The sequence below is a fragment of the Lissotriton helveticus genome, chromosome 4_1 (assembly GCF_964261635.1).
Source record: "Lissotriton helveticus chromosome 4_1, aLisHel1.1, whole genome shotgun sequence".
In the NCBI taxonomy this organism is placed as follows: Eukaryota; Metazoa; Chordata; class Amphibia; order Caudata; family Salamandridae; genus Lissotriton; species Lissotriton helveticus.
Genome location: NC_136063.1, coordinates 16005560 through 16027752, shown reverse-complemented (window position 1 = coordinate 16027752; position 22193 = coordinate 16005560). Strand labels below are relative to the sequence as shown.

The 22193-nt window shown below is 45.3% G+C and overlaps 1 protein-coding gene across 2 annotated transcripts in view; it reads right to left on the bottom strand.

The window, feature by feature from the left end:
- LOC144828284 (uncharacterized) overlaps window positions 1–22193 on the bottom strand; it is a 210623-nt gene that overhangs the window by 40899 nt on the left and 147531 nt on the right. For both annotated transcript variants that reach the window (XM_078686365.1, XM_078686366.1), the window contains 2 exons: window positions 14151–14385; window positions 3876–3995 (listed from right to left, as the gene is read on the bottom strand). In XM_078686365.1, coding sequence (XP_078542491.1) covers window positions 3876–3995; window positions 14151–14181 — 151 coding nt within the window. In that variant the 5' untranslated portion in view covers window positions 14182–14385. The remainder of the gene's footprint in view (window positions 1–3875; window positions 3996–14150; window positions 14386–22193) is intronic.

The window sequence follows — 22193 nt, the reverse complement described above, 5'->3', positions numbered from 1 at the left end:
TCAAGACTGCGCTGCCTGCAGTGTGGTGCTAATCTCCTCACATCACAATTTATAGGGAAAGCACTGGCACCGGGAACTCGCTTGCTCTATGCACATATCTGGAAATACCTGTGGAGGATCCTGATTTGTACTCGAGGTTGCAGCGCCTAGAGAAGAAGCAGGCCTTCCTATTGTTTGCTCTTGTCGTTCTGTGGGCAGGAACTGACCAGCTGGTATTAGCCTCTCCTGCCTGCTCCTGAAGATCAAAGCCACAATGGGACTGTAGGTCAGCTCGTCACATATGAAAAGTCTGGAAAGATCACAGGACAGCCAACTTTTGTAATTCCTGATGTTCTAGGTACTACTGGCAGGGATGGATTATTTGTGTTGCTATAGATAACTTAAGTGGGAAAGATCTGCCAACCGTGGTATCATGTTCATTGGATTCAAGCTATCCTGGCAGATGAAGGGTGGTACCCCAAAATCAGTTCCAGGAAGCTTGTTTCAGGTCCAGGGAAGACCTGGCCTGGCAGTTTGGTCTGTGCTATTGTCACAGGCAGCAGTGTCAAGAATGATTTGCATATGGCTGGGTTTAACCCGGATCTGTGCCTGGGGGTGAATGTTTGACAATGTTCAAAATTCCAACTATTATATTCTTGTGTTTCTATAATCACCCTGGGTGGGAAGGGTATGTCCAGACATGGATTCCGTCTTCACTATGACACTTGATTTAAATTAGCCTAGCTGATGAAGGGTGACACCCTAGATACCAGTCCCAGGATGCTTGTTTCCGGTCTAGATGAACCTGGCCTGGCTGGACTGTACTCATGGGGAGCAGAGTCAAGACTGAACTGCACACGCCTGGGTCCAAACTGTAGTGGGATGGGGAGCAAAACAAACAATGGAGTTAACTCAGATCTGTGACTGTGGGTGAGTGTTTGACAATTTCAGAATTCCGTCCATCATAATTTTGTATTTTTATTGATGTGTTACCGGCAAGCAACTGCCTTCACCTTTTATACCATATCCTGCAACCACATTCCATTCCATTCTGATAGCAGGATCCTACAAAGAATGCTACAATCAGGACCCAACATACTCCCTTTCCAAATAGACTCACACTAGCCCCCTTTGTAGGGTCTGGAAAATTTAAAGAGTGACATATATCAACATCTTTCAATTGCATGTGTCAGGGAATCAACAATTGTGGACATGAATCATCACCAGTTTGAGGTGGAAACATGCCCAAAGAACCACTGCCATTGGTGCCGCCATCAGTCCTTGCACTTTGTGTACTCTGAGCCATGTTCTTGCTGTAAACATCGGCTGAGCAAGGAGGTTCTTGAGTAATTCCGGAGGAACAACAATCCTCTATGGAGGTAAAATGCACAAGCAAGTTGGGTATTGAAGTAGGTTCTGATTAAGTTGTTCTCTTGTGATGGATGAAGCTTTGTCTTTTGGGAATTCACCAATAAGTCTTGTTCTTGAAGGACCTTCAAAAACATTTGGACATCCTCCGAAGCCTTAATGAAAGAGGAAGCAGGCATCAACCAGTCACCAAGATAAGGAAAAAGAGCAACACCAGATAAATGAGGAAATGAAACTACAGGAGTGGATGTCCTTGAAAATGCAGCTTCTGCTGAACCTTTGAAACCCAGAGACTATCAAAAGAGACATCTGAAAGGAATTTAGACACATTTCCATATTTGCCAACATTTCGACTACAATCACAAGAGTTGGAAATACTTCAGAAGGACTAGCGTGGTTAAGCAGCACATGCATTTTCTCATGTTCTGATGAGTCTCATTTTCACAATTGAGACACATCAGATGACCTCTTAAAGAAGGATTCAACTTTGTTATCTGCTACATCCATAAAGTATTGCCTCTTCAGATGCAAGGTTTGAGGTAGATGTCACAGAAGGTAGGATGGTATTCAACTTTGGAGTATGAGGAAATTTCAAATCAAATTCTGCGAAGAGGCATCTCTTGTTGAGAAAATGAGGAATGGTTGATGAATCCGGATCTTCCCATTCTTTCAGTAATATGCTTTTGATAATTGGAATGTGGGGAAGCTCATCTGCATTTAAAAATATTAACAATATTGCGAACACAATCCCTCTTCTTGCTGGCTTATATGCTCAAAACCAAGGGAGTCTCTGATATGGTCATGGAACTGTGACCCCTGGATATATTTTCCACTTTGAACTCTCTCAGGTTCATCCTCTGCCTCTTTCAGGCACTGGTGTCTAGGCTCTGACAACACAGAGTCTACAGCCTCCAAGTCCAGGATTTTGCAATCAGTCCTTGAGATGTGCAGGAGCTCCTCACTTTCCACAGCTCAGACTGATTATGCTGCTTCTGTGTGGCCCTAGGACAGTCCACAGTAGAAACTCAGCTAGCAGAAGCACTAAAGCAGCATCGTTCCTGCTTATAAATGTTGCTAAGAGACTTCACCTCGCTATACATGGGATCTTGGACACAACATTTACCCAGCTGCCCCCTGCTCCGCATATCTATCGATGCGCATTGGGACCAATCCCAGATGCCGACACAGAAAGGCGGCTCTAGATTGACCTGATAACACGCCCGCCCCAGACTCTGGAAGGGGGGACCTGCATGTTTCCCATCCTTGGAATAATAGGGACAGTGCAAGTTAGGATTCTGGTGTCATTGGGCACAAGGACAGTGTGTTCCAGTTGGGGCACTGCAGTGATATGCATCAGCAGAGCTGCGTGTATCCCAGTGATGGAGCAGCAGAGCTGCAAAGCAGGGATGAGATGTATTGGCATGTCTGCGTGTGTCCCAGTGGAAGAGTAGCAGAGCTGCTGCAGTAGGGAAGGGATGAGATGCAGGGTCAGAGCTGCGTGTGTCCCGTGGTGGAGCAGCAGAGTTGCAGCTGCTAGGCAGGGATGAGATGCATGGACAGAGCTGTGAATGTCCTGGTATTGAAGCAACTGAGCTGTAGCTCCTAGACAGGGATGAGATGCATGGGCAGAGCTGTATGTGTCCTGGTGGTGGAGCAGCGGAGGTGCAGAAGCAAGGTAAGGATGAGATGCACTGATAGAGCTGTCGGTGTCCTGGTGGAGGAGCAGTAGAGCTGCAGCTATAGGGAAGGGATGAGATGCATTGACAGGGCTGCGTGTGTCCCAGTGGTGGAATAGCGCAGGTGCTGTAAGGAAGGGATGAGATGCATTGACAGAGCTTTGTGTGTCCCAGTGGTGGAATAGAGCAGGTGCTGTAAGGAAGGAATGAGATGCTTTCGCAGAGCTGCGTGTGTCCTGGTGGAGGAGTGGCAGAGATGCAGCTGTTGGGAAGTGATGAGCCGCATGGACAGAGCTGTGTGCGTCTTAGTGGTGGAGTAGTGGAACTGCAGCAAAGAAAGACTCTTAAGGGCCAGATGCAGGAACATTAAGAACAATATTTTCCAAATGGTATTTTTTTTCAAAATGGATATTGGGTAATCGCGATTCCTAATGTATGAACCATGTATTTTTTAATTAGCGATACCTAATGGGTCACAAGGAGACCTTTTGCATGAATATTAATGAGGTTGGTCACAATTCAAGACCCATTAGAAATGGCGGCCATCACAGTGATGGTGGCTTATTGAGGACTACTGATTGTATGCCTCCTTTTCTTGTTGAAAACTCGGCATAGGAGAGATGTACCATGTGCGGTAAATACCTCACCATGAGGTCATACGAGAACTGTGGGCAGTAAAGGAGAGATTTCAACCACAGAGTGCATACTAACCAATCACCATCAGGGGTGACACTGATAAGCAGCAGAGCATGCTGAAGATCACACAGGAGCTTGCGGCAGAGCCATGCACGGCATTACGGGTGCCCCAGCATCTACATTTCACAAACTCACTCTTTGGCTATTGACACTTACCTATTGTATGGTTCTCGAGACCTTGAACGCAGTGAGTGACGTCAGCGGGGCAAAGACTGTAAATACCGGAGCAGGTGGCAGTGCCCACAGAGAAACACTTCTCACAAAGTAGGCAATTCACTGAAATGAAAAATAGTCCTTATTTTCTAGATATATATTTTTTTTTTTAAGAATGAAATGTAAATGATAATATACAGAACAATTAAGACTCATAGTCAGAGGGAAGCCGAAAAGAAAAAGCACAAGGAAAATCACAATTATGCATTACCCCCCCTTTTAACCCTTCCTGGTTTAGCTCTCCCTCACAAAAACCCACCCACCCAACCCCACCCTACCCACCCCTGAGGGAGTTGGCCTCAATCTCTTATCCTTGGTTTCGATGCTTGCTTGTTATCCACTTAATAATTGGCCCATTCTTCTCTATCCATCTGGTCAATGGTGCCCAGATGTTTAGCCCCCTTGTTCGGGAGCATTGTCCCCTTCTTGGCTTTTTCCAGATTATAGTTTGCTAATAAAAGAGAGAGACATTGCTGGAACCCGGGGTATGTGAGACATAAATGGAGGATTGCCAAGCCGAGGAACACCAGTTCTTCTCCAAGCTTCCCCTGAGTGTTCTGTGCTACCCCAAGTCCTATCAAGGTTGGAGAGAGGACGCAGTCGACTCCTTAGAAAAGTTGGTAATCTCTAATTTGAGTTTACTAAGGGCATCGCAGGAGGCAAAGATGTGAATCAGATCTGCCTGAAATAAGGCACACCAGGGGCAAAAGGTTCCTCTCCCCGTCTCCCATTTGGCAATTCTTTTAGGGGTGTATTTAAGTGAGAAACATGTTTTGTAGTATTGAGCCTGGGGTCCGGCGAGGATTAAAATATTCTGTGCTAATTCGGCACAGGGAAGGGGGCATGTTAACAAGGAACAGGGAAAATTAATGCTAAGGGTGCTTAGCGTTAATTTTTTTAACGCCCGCTATTGCTGGATAATATCGCCTGGTTACCGCGTTATTAACAAAGCTAACCGCCTAGGTGATAAAAAATCCAGCGAAAGTGGTATTTTGGGAGGTTATCGCTGGTAATGCAGCGATAAAACTACAAGGATAGGGATATCCTTGTTGATAGCCCATGGTGGATTTAGCCATGTAATCCACCTCCCTTTCGATTATATGGCTAAGTCTGAAAATTAGCAGACGTAAAAAAGCAGCGTTAACCGTGGTTGGCGCTGTTTATTTTTTGTCTCTAGCAGGGTTAGCGTGAAGCTTGATAATAGGAGAAATGTCGCTTAGCGACATTTCTCCTCAGCTCAGCCATAGCACATATCAAGAGTAAAGACTCTCCCTCACATAATATAAAGGATGGGGCTTTAAATTTGAAAAGAGCCTTTTGGATGCCAAAGGCAGGACTCGCCATTAACTTGAAGTGGGTTATAAATGAGAGGTACAGGATTAAAGGTTCCTAAAGGGGTGAGAGGGAAGCCCTAACCTGTCTGGCTGTCTCAAGAGCTTCTGAGACAGCACTGAATCATCACTTTGTCCCTCTGGAGCTCCTGGACGACTGTGGGGGACATTAATGAATGGATGAATGAATGAGCCCTCTTACCTCCAGAAATGAGCACGCAGAGCAGGATCGCGGCTGTTAGGAGAGTCCTCATGGTGCACTGGAGTAGGTTGGGTGGCAAATCCACTGCTGAGGACAGGGCTTTTTATACCGCGGAAGGGGTGGGGTCAAGGCAACCTGAGCCGCCCACAAGGTAAAAAAAATGATGACCCTCACTGTGATTGGTGTGCTCCTGAGACAGCCCTTCTGCAAAACAGACTGATGTAATGCACACTTCTTGAGTAAATACATCCTAAAAGCTCTTCTCAGATGATGGCTTCTAGCAGCATTGTGACATTTATTGTTGTTGTAAGTTACCTCATTAATGCGCTGATATATTTCATAGGTGAACCATTTGAAGAAAACCTAAGGCATTTCCATCCGAGATGCAGATTGCTAAAATATCTAGAGAGCATTTCTTTCTGGTTACCAAGCAGGAACAAAATGTGTTTCATTAAAAGTATTTGTTAGGGGGATAGATTTGTGTTTTTTCTTCTTTTGTTTTTTTTAGAATGTCACCAATTACAGTTTTTACATCTATAGTTGCTATCTGAAGACCCTCCTTAGACATGATTGGCTGACAATATAGGTTTTCTTTATATAATCAATGTTGTTAGAAGTAATTAACGTCTTGTATGTGTTTTTTTCAATATGCTTGGTGATTGATCTGCATCTGTGCCCTCTTTGCTGATGTCGCTCCTGTCTTATATGAGTACTACAGCACTGTTAGTTGTTCTTTTGTAGTAGGGTGAAAGTACACTGTGAATGCACCATCGTAATTGCTCGTGTGGCGAGTAGACTGTTGTTATAAGATGAGTTTGGTCCAGCAGATACATCAGTCCTAAATCAAAGTTCAGTTCACTCTCACCTGAGAATACTTTGCTTTTAACGTTTCGGTTGTTTTAATATTTTTTAGATCTTTCATCTTGACCATTCCATCACTCCCCTCTGAAGTGGTGTTTCACTCTTAAACCTGCTTTTCATTGCTCACCTGGTCAATCTGTGGTTGTGCAATTGCTTTTCCATCTTGTTTCCTTCTTTTCCTCTTGCAGCCTTCTCCTAGTCCTCCAGGTCATCCCTGCAACCTCTTGTCTGTTAATGATACTGTACAATCCTCCTCCACCCCTATGTCTCCTTTCTCTTACAATAGGGGCTACCCCAGGAGACACACTAGCTTCATCACCGTTCATGATTACTTCTCTCTTCAACAATACTCAGAAGGATTCCTTTGCAGTTGAGGAACTTCACTGCATGTCAAGCTGTGTCCTCTCTGCTGTACAACTAATGTACAACTTGTACTATTTGCATTAGTAATTTGTTTCCACAGAACAGCCCAACATCCTACAGCTGTTTTGCCGATTTCTCTTGAGATACATCTGACACATATTTGGGCCATATACTAGTTACTTTTTAGGGATTGAATACAAGATGCATGGTACTCCATTGTTCCGCGACGATTAAGGCCTACCGATATCTTTATCTTCTGTTTATATTGATTTAGGAATCTCAGTCTTTTAGGATGCATATCCTGTGCCATCAAGACTTCAGGATAAGGAAGTAACCTGTACCCCTAGAGTTCTACGGTGTGTATTTTATGATAGTGGTGACGGAGATATATATATTTTTTTTCCTGTCCTTTACACAGTTTATTGGGATATGAGGTCTACGGTACGGTTGGATCATTATGCATATTTTTTGATATAATGCGTCTTTTTCTTTTTATCTTGTGTCTTATCCTTTATTTTGAGTTTTTGTACTTTTTTGTGAACCTTGTTAATGTCATGCTCAACCTTAATCTGTGACCTTGATTAGTTCTGCTTTTAACTTTTTTATTCCTTGTATATTCTTCTCCCACAGATAGTTTCTTCAGCCCTGCCGTGCACACTGTATTTTACACCTATATTGTTTGATGACCACCCATGGGTCACGAATATTGATTAAAGTATGAAATGTGCGCCCTGACAAAGGAATTTTTTATGCCTTTTGGTACTTTCCAAAATGCGCGTCAGCGCTTTTCTTCTGTTTGTGTTTTTGTATGGTATATTTGTGAATTGTGAATTCTTGTTCTTTGTAATGTCCGATGTTTTTCACTTTTCTGTAATTGAATGTGTTTTGGATTTATTCTATGAGCTATATGTATTTGCTTTTTGTTTGTTGGATACATAGTGTGTATGTCTATTTTTGAATATTGTTAATTTGGGGCTGGATTTTTTGGTATTTTTTTGCGTTTTATGAATATTTGTGCAAAGTTTATAATATTATAATGCAATGTGATATATTGTGTGCACTTTGATGAATTAATTTATCTATGTGTTTCATCTGACTCTTTTTAAAGAAAATGATAAAATATTTAATAATGACAAATAAATAAATAAAAAATTAGTTGAGCTGTTCTGTGGGTCAATTTTTCAATATTATGGAGCAATTGCCCTTGTTTAAGTAAGGTGGGGACATTATTTGATGTTCTTTAGGCTTTGCTGGAACAGAACAATGTGTTGTGTAGGAACAGTACACATTCCTTTGAAGGAACATTACAGAGTGTTTGGAACAGTACAGAGTGCAAATCAGGAACATGATGGAATGTTGTGCAGGAACAGTACAGAGTGCTGTGCAGGAACAATATACAGAGTGTTGTGCAGGAACAGTACAGAGTCCTGTGCGTGATCAGCACAGAGTGTTGCACAAAAAAACAGTACAGAGTTTATGAACAGTACAGAGTGCTGAACAGCAGCAGTAGACAGAGTGCTTAGCAGGAACAGAACATAGTGTTCTGCAGGAACAGTACAGAGTGCTAGAACAGAGTATAGTGCTGTGCAGGCACAATACATAGTGATGTACAGGAACAGTACAGAGTGCTGTGCAGGAACAGTACGGTGTGCTTGAACAGTAGAGTGTTCTGTGCAGGAACAGTACAGTGTTCTGTGCTGGAACAGCACAGAGTGCTCTGCAGAAAGGAAACATCTCAGTACGACACCAGTGAGCCTCTCTGTGGAAAGGAGGGGACAGCATTAATGATGTACTGCAAATACCTTCTGTGAAAAATGTGATTATTATTTGAGATGGGCAAATGCTCACTCTAGGAATAATTACAACTCTTGTCAGAGTGAGCTCGCAAAATCAGTAATGTAACCTGAGATCAGCCTGACAAAGCTTAACCCAGGGAATGTGTAAAGTAAATATGCAGAACTTAGAGAGTAATAAAGTCTAAACATCAAATAATAAAATCCCAAACCAAATTAGTAAAATAGAGTAAATGTGATAAACACGATAGCAAAATGACAACACTTCAATAAGATATTATTTTTTAAAGATTTGAAAGATTTGAGGTAAAATAGCCAATGCTTGGAATAGTCTGAGTCCTAGGATGCATGTTTCAGGCCCAGGAAGGACCTGGCTTGGCAGTTCGGGTTGGACTTTTCCAATAAGGAACAGGGTCAAGACTGATTTGCATATGGCTTGGTCCAAACTGGGGTGGTGAGCAAAAGAGCGATGGATTAACCCCAGATCCTATTGACTGGGGTTGAATGTTTGCATTATCCAGCACTCCGCCCATCAATTGTTTCTTTTGCAAATGTCCACCTGAGTGGGAAGGGTATGCCCAGACGTGGTTCCCATGCTCACTACACCACTGAATTCAAGCTAGCCCGCTGCTGAAGGGTGATGACCTGAAACCGGTCCCAGGATGCTTGTTTCCGGTCCAGGGCGGACCTGGCTCGGCAGTTCGGGCTGGACTGTTCCCATAAGGAACAGGTGCAAGACTGATTTGAATATGGCTGGGTCAACACTGGGGTGGTGTGGTGAGCAAAAGAATGATGGATTAAACCCAGATCCTTGTGAAAGGCCATGAATGTTTAGCATTTTTGATTTATATTTTTTTCTCATATTGTGTGTATTATTCCCTACAACATACAAAGAGAAAGACATGGTTACTGCATAAATAAGCCATGAAGTGCCCAATGAACCACACTGTCCTATTGTTCAATGCAAAGGAAGAGGAGACAGGAAAACCATCCCCTTCTCTCTAAACATCCTTTTCTTATAAAAACATGTAAATCCAAAGAAAAAGAAAATAAGGCAGTCATGTACAGGCCACCAGTGATATCATTGTTTGATGTTTCAGAGAGGGATCTTGCAATCGCAACAAAACAAAACAAATTCAGGCATCTGGGTCAAGAGATGCCTTAAAATATCTTTCATTTGGTCCAGAATCTCATTTCAGTAGGGTCTGATCATGAACTTTAAACTGAGCTTCTCTTAAGCCTAATGTTTGAACCTAGGTATATTACTCATCAATTCATTCCATTGTACTTTATTGCCTGTGATTCCTAAAATCTTTTCCCAAAGTCCACAATGTCCCAGTATGTGAGCTTCAGTCGACGTTTTAAGGAGAGTGTATAAAAAGGAAATACTTCCCCAGGATCCCCCTTCATGACGTACATGTATCTTAACGGTTAACCAGTCCTTGGTGGCTGTTTGTCAATACTCAGGCTGCGTGACCCAGTGTACCGATCGATCAACAGCCAAGTGGCCATATCATTGAAGATCCTCAACTCCTCCCAATCAGGCGTCAGTAAGAACCACAGCACAGAAACCGCCCTCCTCGCCGCAACAGATGACATCGGCTACCTCCTGGACAGACAAGAGACAGTAGACCTCATACTCCTTGCGTTATCAGTGCCTTTTGATACAGTCTCTCACCGCATCCTAACACAAAGACTTCACAAAGCAGGGACCTGGGACAAGGCCCTCAACTGGATCTGCTCATTCCTCTCCGGTAGAACACAGCGGGTCTGACTCCCTCCCTTCCTCTTGGATTCTCCACTGACCACCTGCAGATTCCCCCAAGGATCCTCCCTCAGCCCCACGCTGTTCAAAGTCTACATGGCTCCGCTCACCCCCATAGTCAGAACCCACAGACTCAACATTGTTTCATACACAGACAATACCCAACTCATCCTCTCCCTGTCTAACGAATCCAACGCAGCCAAGCACAACTTACAAGAAGCCAACAAAGGTGTCGCCAAATGGATGAAGAGCATCTGTACACAACTCAACACGGACAAAACAGAAGGACTCACCATGGGCACAAACCCCAACACCTGGAACGACACTTGGTGGCCCCCTGCACTCGGAAGCCCACCCACCCTTAGAGACCACATACGCAACCTCTGAATCATCCCGGACCCGGAACTCAAAATGGTTGGCCAGATCAACTCTGTTGCATCCTTCAGCTTCCACACCCTCCACCTCCTACGCAAGACCTTCAAATAGAACCTCCTGGAACAAAGAAAGACCATCACTCACACCCTTGTCATCAGCAGACTACACTACATCAATGCACACTACACTGGAATCAACAAAAACCTCACCTGCAAGCTACAAAACATCCAGGACGACGCTGCCAGACTAATCCCCATCCTGCCATGACACTGCCACATCTCTCAGCACCTGTGCACACTCGACTGGCTCCCTATCGAGGCAAGAATCATCTTCAAGATTCTCACTCATGCACACAAAGCCATCCACAACACCGGACTAGCATACCTGAACAGCCGACCTAAATTCCACGCACCCCAAAGGGCCCTACGATCAGTCCAGCTCTCCCATGCCGTGGTCCCCCGCACCAGGAAGTCCAGATCAGGAGGCCGCTTCTTCTCCTTCCTCGTGGCCAGAGCCTGGAACGTACTCCCGCTCAACCTCAGACAGACAACATCACTCCCCATCTTCACGAGGGACTTCAAAACATGGCTCTTCGATAGACCTCCTCCTTGATGGACAGGCCCCTGCACCTCCCCTCCACCCCAGAACCTTGAGGCCCTTTCAGGTGAGTAGTGGCACTTAACAAACCCATGATTGATTGATTGATTGAAAGGCATTCCAATATATTGTGTAATTACTATCATGGGGGTGGTTGGTTTGAAAATACTCCCTAATTGTTGTTCTAACGTCATCTCGAAATGTACGATCATGTATCAAGGAACTCGGAAAAAATCATCTGTGAAAAGGGGACTTTGTACCAGGCCAATCTTATGGGGGTTCAAGCATGCATAATGAGAAATGGAGATTGGGTGGTCTTTAGTGGTTGTTATGGTCGACTGCAATGCTTGGCTTACAACGATATAGTCTATTCTGAAATACATTTTATTTGTCTGAAGAACACAGTAAAAGCTGTAATGGTGAGACTGAATGTGTGCAAAGCCTCCACCAGCCCCAGCTGTGTTAATTTCTGCTTCACCTGATGATAGAAGATACCAGTGTGTACCCTCTGGGGGTGGGTACTATTCAGAGATGGATCCCAAATGAGATTAAAGTCTCCCAAAACAATAATTTCACCTTCTGCAAATCCTGCCAGTTGATTAAGAAAGGAGAGGAGGAACGCTTTCTGAGTTGAGTTTGGAGTATAAATTGTGGCAATAGTACATTTATGTCTATGAGGGATCCCTTTTACCATTAGCACCCTCCCCTCCTTGTCAGATTTAAACTCCAGAGTTTGAAATTTAAAATAAGAGTGAAATAACAGGGCTACCCCATTGTGTTCAGAAATTGCAGATGATCTGTAACTCAATTGATAGGATCTATGTCGTTGTCTATTCTCCTCAGTGCACTTCAAATAGGTTTTCTTTAGGGCAACTATCCCAAACCAGAGATCCACAATATATTTTCAGAATTTGCATCTTTTGTGCATGAAATCGAGGCCCTTGAGGTCCCTAGTACCTAGTATAACCGCCATTAGTTAATATATCTGTCTTCCCCGCCATGTACTCTAAACCTTCCTTGCTCAGGATTACATTACACCGCAAATCCCATGGAACCCTCAGAATCACCTCTGCCACGGCCATCAGGACCCCCCAACAATCTCTCCCCACGTCCCTCTCATTAGCCCTAAACATTCAGTCAGAAAAAAATATATATTTTTTTTAACAAATTTAGGAGCTGTAGCCCCTCAACATTCAATACACGTATATGCTGAACCATAAATCTGGGGATTGCGGTCCAGTTCCGTAGATGCCCTGTACACACTGCATATCAGCATCTCAGAAGCTTTTGAGGGCAGGCTCGAAATAGCGCAAATATTAGCATAATACATCCCACTTGAGTAGCCTCTGCTGGTGAATGCGGTCTGCATACTTTAGTCCCTCAGCGAGGTCACCTAGATCAAAACCAATGTCCAGGCCAGGCACCAAAAACAGTTCCATGTTGATTCTGTGAACCTCTCCTTTTGTCCAAGTTCCAGATACCTCCTTGGCATAAGAGGACTATACAGCAGGCATACCTTGCCCCATTTCCAAGGGCGGCATCCCTTACGCTGGTGTTGCCATTGGCACTCCACCCTGGAACGGGTTGAATCTGCTGAACTCTTTCTGTGTATCAGTCCCTCCTTGACAGGCAAAGATATCTATCTCCAGCAGCTCTGCTGCTCCTTCCAGCTCTGTGAAATGGTATGATTTATTTTTAAAATAAATCAAAGAAAATGCCAAATGGATATATCCACCTATATCTGACATGTTCTTTCCTGAGGTGGTCAGTGACCATTTTAAGATGCCGGAGCCACCTCCTGAAACAGTGTGCAGGAAGCACCCTACAACGAGATTGGTACCTGTTTGCGGGCCTGCAAGAGGATCTTCTCCTTTACCTTGAAGGAGTGCAACTTGACCAGTATATCTCTAGCACAGGTTTTTCTCCTGATCTCTGTGGTCCCACTCTATAACCCATCTTCAACCGCACCTCAGGATGGTGGTCACCTATGATATTTGAGAACATGCCTACTACAAATGCTTCTAGATTCGGCCCTTCCATCCCCTCTGCCAAGCCTTGTATGCGAATATTATCTCATCTGGAGTGATTCTTCAAATTCTCACTCCTGAGGATTGCATTTTGCACCTAGGAGCATAACTGTTCTGTATCTGTATACAATAGAGTTATCCTTTGTTCGAGTTCGATTCTTTTCATTTCAAGATCTAGAGCTCTTGCTCCTACTAAGTTCACTTGAGTCTGAAGGGATGACAATCAAGCCTTTGTTACTTCTCAGGGTGTCTAATGATGAGGTGAGATCAGACTTTAGCTCTTCCCTAAGCTCATTTTTAAAGTCTTTGAGTGATGCCAGAAGGAGAAACAACCTTCACATTGTGGATTTTACACTGCGATACATTCAAAAGGTGGCCGTTACAATGACTGCGTTGTTATAACTCAATGCCATTACAACGCAGGTTGTTACAACGACTTGCGCTAGATAGCACTTTAGACTAAGGAATAGTATGATTTACTATTCCAACACATTCCCTACTGTTGCACACACTGGAGCTGGAATAGTAAATCTTGCTATTCCTAAGTTCAGCGCTCCATCTAGCGCAAGTCGTTGTAACGATTTGGATTGTAATGGCACTGCATTGTGACAACACAGTCATTGTAACAACCGTGTTGTGAATGTATTGCGGTGTAAAATCTGTGTTGTAAAGTGCTATACTTTGCCAAAAGGTTATCTTTTGTCAGAGCCATGTCCCCTCCTGTGCATGCCTGAGTGGGCCCCAATGACTGGGAAAAATAGTGTTGGGTCTTCAGATCGTAGTGATCTGGAATGTGGTATTGGAATGTGGAATTGTTTTCATGTGGGGCAGCGTCAGTTGGTTGTTTCCAGGCGGCCTTGCTGGTTGTACTTATATGCTTATGAAGGAATAAAGTAAATCCTACCAGCAAAGCATCTCTTTATTTCTCCAACCATATCTTTTCATTGGCGATGACCGTGGAACCGGACCAGAAGCGTCTCTTCTCATGTCAACAGTGTGTTCTGTTTAAAGTGGACTTCGGCTCAATATTCGGCTCAATTTTGACACGCTTCATCACCGCTATCCAGACCCGCTCCAGAGCTGTGCTTTCTTTTATCGATGAGCATTTCGATATTGGTATCACGGTGAGTTCCGCTTGCCTTGCCAAAAAAGAAACACATTTTAATTTAACGCAGCGTCACTGAAACGCTCCTACCTCCATTTGCTTTCGTCATTGGAACACATTTGAACTGCACATCATCACGTGTTCACCAACGTACATAGTCATTGAAATGCACATTGTGTGCGCTCATTCCGCCATATTAAGACTGCCTTATTCTACATGGAGACTTTGTTTCAAATCTGCATTATGGCGATAGGCACGCCTTTAATGTAAGGAGCCCTTTCATTTCAACCCGGGAATTCTTTGTGGATCTTTTGCTGAATATTTAACAACATTGCAAATACGGCGATAGGCACTCCTCTTATGTATAAGACTATCGACAAAACAGCAAGATCATTTTTTTATAAGTTTAGCATTTGTTTACAATATATAAATACGGCGATAGGCATGCCCCTTAAGTAAATAACTTCTTTTGAATGTTTTGAGTACAGCTATCATACAATTTCAACAAGCACAGTCATTGTAACATCATTTAAAAATGTAATTATTACATGTTATTTATTTACAATTTCCAACTTGGTAACATTTCTTACGTTTTACTGTAATTTTAGCAATACATTTGCAAATGTATATGCATACTGATTGTTTTCAGCATGCAACAATCTTTGAATCCTCCTGCTCCTTTTCTTTAATCTCCTGGTTTACCTTTAGTTGAACAGGAGCAATGGAAGGAGTGTTTTAAGCTTATTTGGAAGCTATTGAAGGTGGTGTGTTTACTCAAAAAAAGAAATATGCCATTTTACGCTATCCTCTTGGTACTGAATGTAGACATTTTTTAAAACATCTTCCTGTTGCACCTGTTATGGGTGAAGGCAATGTTATCGACGAGTAAGCGTCAGCTAAAAAAGTTTTAGATCTACAATTCAAAAAGAAAATGGGAATGGCAATTTCACGGGGTGAAGCGAGTGCGTCCTGCCAACTGTTATCCTCCATCACTCCCAGATCCACCGCCCACCTCTTCCTCAGTTTCATCACCGGGTCGGCATGGTTGTTGACCAGTTTCTTGTAGGTAAGCGAGATGGCCTTGCGGTCCATGGGATCCAACAACAGACGCTCTTCCAGAGGGGACAAGTCAGGGAGGGAGCCCTCGCTCGACAAAGCGGAGGTCACCGCGTGTTAAATCTACAAATACCTGAAAGTCTCGGAAGGAGCCAGTTGGTATTTAGCTTGGAGTTCCTGAAACAATGCCTCCCCTTAACCCAGATGTCTCTAACCATGGAAATTCCAATTAAATGCAATTTTTCCAACCCATGACAAGTACAGAGATGACCCAAGATATCAGGTCCCAACAGTTTGGTAACATGATGCCAAATCTCAACTGTGCACGCCGTGGGGCCTGTTAAGTTAAGTTTGTGTGGGTTGGTGTAATGTCCTCTGTTATAACCACCCCATCCCAGGAGTCAATGATCCTTGCGGAAATTAGGCTCATCATGGGGTTCAAACACCCAACGATTGACTACACTCAGATGGGACGCCATGGTAAGCTTGTTCATAGCGACACGCGATGTGCGACCCTCCCACAACAGTCCCCACAGTATCCCGTCAACTTGGGAAAAGTGAGAGTCTGGGATCGGAATAGGGGTATTCTGTAAGGCATAAAGAAAACACGGGAGTGCTAACATTTTGAACAGGGATGCGTGACCAAGAAGGGTGAGAGGGAGAGAGCACCAGTGCACCAGTGCACCGCATCGGATTTGAAGCGTTCGAGGGGCCTGAGTAGATTGTGTTTGAAAAAGAGATTGGGGTCAGAAGTGACAAAAAGGCCCAGGTAACAAAAACCCTGAGGGCCACGGGAATATCAAAGCTCCGAGGGCTCGCCGGGAGAGGACCTTGCAACGCATATATTCGGGACTTAGACCAATTTATTTGATATTCAGAGTGGGCACCAAAGGTGTGGAAAATGTAGAGCACCCATCTCAGCGACCACGCTGGGGAAAACAAGTGCAAAAGGATATCATCGGCATAAGGCGAGATATGCTTCTCGTGGTATGAATGAATGAATGAATGAAATTAAATTTCTATAGCACGTTTTTACGCTGAGGCCTGTGGACCGGACAGCGAGAAGCACATCAAATTAGGACACAATGCTAAACAGATGAGTTTTAAGAAGCTTACGGAAGGCCTGTATGTTTGGTACTCCATGCAGAATAGGGGGGGAGAGAATTCCAGAAGTTTGAGGCATTCAAGGAAAACGAACGTCCACCCCACCTGGATCGACAAACCTTCCTTGTGGTGGCATTGAAAGCGGAGCTGAAGCCAAGAATTCTAGAAGGTTGGTAAGGGGTGACCAGGGAACGGGTGATGGCCGGGCCAGATTTCCAAATGAGCCAGGCACATGGCCTTGAACTGTATCCTGGCCTGAATTGGGAGCCAGTGAATATTCCTCAAAGCAGGTTTTGCTGATTGTCTCAGAGGAATTTGGAGCAGTTGGTGGGCCGCACAATTCTGGACCTCTTGGAGTTTCTGAATACTTGCCTGCGTGGCGCCCAGGTACAACACATTCCCATACACCAGACGGGAGAGTATGAGAGCTTGCACCATAATCCTTCTAACCTCGAAGGGGAACAGAGGAAGGATTTTCCTTAACATCTTCATCAAGCCGAAGCAGGCAGCGGAGAGCTTGGTAGCTTGGTAGTTAAAGCAGAGAAATCTGTCCAGCCAAATGTCGAGGCTCTTGATCTGCTGCTTTTGGGCAGGCATCGGGCCGAGGCAAGTCGGCCATAGGAGTTCCAAGGACAGAGATGGAGATTTGCCCAAAAACATCAACTAGGTCTTGTCACCATTTAGCTGAAGGTGAGATGGTTCCATCCATTTGACTACTGCCTTCTGTCAGCTACCTAGAGAGCAAGATGATCCCTCAGTTTGGTTAAATGCCACCAACAATTGGGAATCATCTGCATAGCTGATGATCTTTATGCCAAATGGAAGGGATATCTCTGCTAAATCAATCAAAGTACTTGTAGAGCATGCTACTTACCCGTGAGGGTCCCAAGGCGCTGAGGGGAGGGGGGTGCTGCTACTGCTCGAAGAGCCAGGTCTAAAGGTACCATATAGGTGTTAAAAACAATGGGGCTCAGGGAAGAGCCATGGGGAACCTCATAGCTAAGAGGCCAGCGGTTGGAGTTGGCATTGTCCTCAAGAACCTGGAAGAACCAGTCTTTAAGAAAGGACCGTAACCAAGTAAGTTATGAGCGGGTCACTCCCAGACTCTTTAGTCACTCCAGTAGGATGTTGTGATCAACAGCGTCGAAGGTGGCACTGAGATCTATAAGAATAATTGCTGCTGAGCAGCCCTGATCCAAAAATCTACGTGCATCCCCTGTTACTGCCAAAAGGGCCCTCTCTATCCCAAGTCGAGGGCGGAATCCTGTTTGTGAGACATGTAGCAGGTTGTTGGACTCCAGATACTGTACTAGTGTCGAGTTTATATGTCTCTCAATCAGCTTGCTCAACCAGGGAAGGAGAGATATGGGACGATAGTTGGCTATGTTAGAGTGATCTAGATTTGTTTTTTTCAAGTGGGCCCTGAGGAGATAGAGGCATTTAAATTATTCAAAATTACTGGCCGAATGGTATCAGTAACAAAGGAGAGGTGCTGTGGAGGGGCAGGGTCCACGGGAGAACCTGAGGTGACCATAGGGATAAGTGTATTCAGGGAAACTCATCTAATAAGGGGAACTCCGCTAGAGAGCATTGTAGGTCGGGAGAAGAACTGGTGCTGGACGTGATAGGCTCAGTCTGGCGGGGAGGAGAGGATTGGCAAATCAGGTGGAAATTTATGGTGGAAGAATTCAGGTAGGTTGTTGCATCGAACTAGTGCATCCTCTGAATTGGGAGTTTTATATGGTATGGTGACAAGGGATTTGGCGATACAAAAGACCTCTTTTGGAGAATTAGCGGCTGAACTGATCTTCTCCTTGTAAAAGGAGGACTGGGCGATTTTAATTCCTGTCTTGTATTTCCTGATTGCCATCCATTTAAACCCCCGTATCCCCAGGTCACCTCAAACCCATACCGCGAGCGGTTCCAAGACAAGGGCAAAGAGTAGCGGTGACAATGGGCAGCCCGGCATCGTGCATCGAAGGAGCATGAAAGTGGCAGAACGATGATTATTAACACTGACGTGAGCCGTAGGGTTTGTGTACAATAGCCGGATCCAACGGATTAGTTTGGGCCCAAACCCCAGGCGACTCAGAACGGCGAAAAGAAAATCCCACTTGATGGTGTCAAAAGCCATATAGGGATCCAACGACCGGAGAATCGCATCTTCCTCTATGGTGGGAAGCCTGCCAAAGACCCCTTGTACACAATGCAAATTTTGGGCCGTATTTCTTCCTGGGATGAACACGTATTGATCCGGGAGGACCAGGTCAGTGAAGTAGTGGAGAAGGTGATTCGCGAGGAGTTTGGCCAGGATTTTAGCCGCAACCGTCAGAAGGGATATGGGGGTGATACGATTTGCACTCTTCAACCGGCTTGTTTGGTTTTTGGATGACTACAATCGCTGCAGTGCGGACCTCAGTAGGGAGAACTCCAAATTCAAAGCATTCAGTGTATAAATTTAATGGGTGAGGTGCCAACAAAGTTGACAAGGGCTTGAAGAGCTCAATAGGAAGCCCGTTGGGGCCCATAGCCTTCCCGGAGAGAACTTCTTGGATGGCCTTTTGAACCTCCGTTACTGTGATGTCCGCCTCCAAGGTCTCTCTGTCTTACGAGGAAATGGTGGGGACATCTAGATGAACCAAGAGGTCAGCAGACAGTGAGGCCTGTGACGTGGGGGAGCTAGTACATATCTCCTCATAGTAGCTGGCAAATATGTCAGCTATTTGTTGAGGGTCAGTGATAAGAGTACCCTTCGGATTTGCTATCGCGCGGTCCCATCTAGCAGCCTGTTCCCGCCGTTCAAGCCACGCCAAGAGTTTACCTGTCCGTTCACCCTGCTCATAGATCCTGTGTCAGGAGGCTAGCGAGCGCAATGCGTCATCTTTGAAGAGGAGCAGTCGATAGTCCTGTCTCGTAAGTGCGATGCTAAGGCATGTATCGGGATCAGGATCCCGAGCCAGCGACTCCTATAATCTCGAGACCTGGTTCTCTCCGCCCCATGGCCCACCATGAGTGATAAAGCCCTGCCCCTTATGACGGCCCCAAAGGTCCCTCACAGTATCACAGCAGAGTTGACTGAACCAACATGTTCAGCAAAATAATATTCCAAGTGTTTGTGGAGAGGGTCTCTAATAGGCGGAATTTTCAATGCCCACTTTCACACAGAAAATGTCCCTAATGATAACACACGACGATGTTACCACTTTGAAATCAGACAATGTAATGTGCGACTTCACTTGCCACACGTTAACTCTGCCTGCAGACAGAGTAACCAACTTCCTACTTCCCGGAAGACTCAAAATTCCAACTACACATAACGTAATACAACCTCAACATAAAATGTTAGTCAAAAATATTAAACATATATTTTATATACACTAAACTTTGTCAAATTATACATTACTTATCCAAACTAACCAATAGCAACCAGACCTCTGCCACCAAGAAATCTGATCCAGCGCGGCTCTCAAATAACCCTCCCAACTCATCTCACTTAACCCAGGAGCTGACTTACTTTACTCATCGGTGGGGCCCATAGCACCGTGAGTCACGCATTCACACAACACACTGTTCAAAGGGTCATTGAAAACCAGAGAAGAAGAAGAGAAAGCCGGTGGCAGAGGCTGACTCAATCTGCTTGGCGCTGGAGTAACGCTACAGGCGCTGAAGCGAGTGTATTTTAAATTTGGCGTGCTCTGCTGTTTTAATTGTATGCGTGTGAATTCTTTTAACACTGTATGCACTTTAAACCCTGGGCTGATTCTTTGCTCGGGGGTCACTCACCCTTGTTAAATCCCGCCCCGGTCCGCCGCGTCCACTCTGGGCGTTTGTAGCGGAGGGCGTGGAGGAGCCCTGCACTTCCGGGTTCTCTGGGGGTAGGTCAGCGCTCTAGCTGAACTGTCTAGAAATCTTTAAATTGGAGGAAAGAGCGCAGTGTCGAGGCGGAGAAGAGAAAGCCGGCGGCAGAGGCTGACTCAATCTGCTTGGCGCTGGAGTAACGCTACAGGCGCTGAAGCGAGTGTATTTTAAATTTGGCGTGCTCTGCTGTTTTAATTGTATGCGTGTGAATTGTTTTAACACTGTATGCACTTTAAACCCTGGGTTGATTCCTTGCTCGGGGGTCACTCACCCTTGTTAAATCCCGCCCCGGTCCGCCGCGTCCACGCTGGGCGTTTGTAGCGGAGGGCGTGGAGGAGCCCTGCACTTCCGGGTTCTCTGGGGGTAGGGCAGCGCTCTAGCTGAACTGTCTAGAAATCTTTAAATTGGAGGAAAGAGCGCAGTGTCGAGGCGGAGAAGAGAAAGCCGGTGGCAGAGGCTGACTCAATCTGCTTGGCGCTGCAGTAACGCTACAGGCGATGAAGCGAGTGTATTTTAAATTTGGCGTGCTCTGCTGTTTTAATTGTATGCGTGTGAATTGTTTTAACACTGTATGCACTTTAAACCCTGGGCTGATTCCTTGCTCGGGGGTCACTCACCCTTGTTAAATCCCGCCCCGGTCCGCCGCGTCCACTCTGGGCGTTTGTAGCGGAGGGCGTGGAGGAGCCCTGCACTTCCGGGTTCTCTGGGGGTAGGGCAGCGCTCTAGCTGACACGCCTCTCCTCATAAATGTGTTTGGGACAGCGGGCGCGCAGCGGACGCGTGCAGCGGGCGCGACGAAGGCGCGCCGAAGTGTCGCCTAAGTCAAGCCCGTCTGCGCCCGTCCGCGGCCGGCAGGGGCCTGGGGCCACGACCCCTGTGCTTTCTGGTCAATCCCATATACGTTATGAGAGACAACAACTGCTTGATATGTGCCCCTCTATCATGAAAGAATGTTTGCACACGATGGAAGCTCTAACCCTTCACAACTGTCCTATATGCCCCTTCACATTCTGTCGGGACCTTGTTAGTGAGGCTGAATCTGGAAGGGTCATTGGTGGCTTACTTAATTGTAGATCTTTAAGGAAGCACAATACTCAGATATGGGATCTCCTCTTGGAGGAGAAGATGGATGTTCTCTTCCTGACGGAAACGTGGCTGAGTGAAGATTCTGAGCCTGATATCATTGAAGCCATCCCGCCTGCATACTCTATACATAGACTAGATAGGAAGGAGGGAAGGGGTGGAGGCATCGCCATTGTTGTTAAGGCCCCGCTTGAATGTTCCCTGGTGTCCACTCACATAGACCACTCGGAAGCCGGCGTCTTCACTCTCAAACTGGGCCCCCGGACTACCATATCTGGTATCCTGATATATCGACCTCCTGGGAATTTGAAGGAATTTAAACCCACCCTAGTGGAGACGATAGCACACTTAGCTATCAGAAAAAGCAGACTTCTGATACTAGGTGATTTTAACATCCACTTGGAGGATGAACTATCCAGGGATGCTTTAGACTTAAAGCAGGACTTGTTGACTTTACAAATAGAATTAAAAAATAAGAACCCCACCCACATACATGGCCACCTTTTAGACCCTGTTTTTAGTAGCTGGAATGGTGTGAGCGTTAAACAGCCCGTCCCTGTCCCCTGGTCGGACCACTTCCTAGTTCCATTTAAGATTTACTGTCCGAATATAGACAGTCGGAGAGGCAAAAACAACAGCTATCCCAGACGTAGATGGAAGGCCTTCTCATCTGACACCTTTGGTCATCTTCTAGAGATGGGAGGCCCTCCAGGAGGCGATGATTGTGAAAGCGCGAATAGC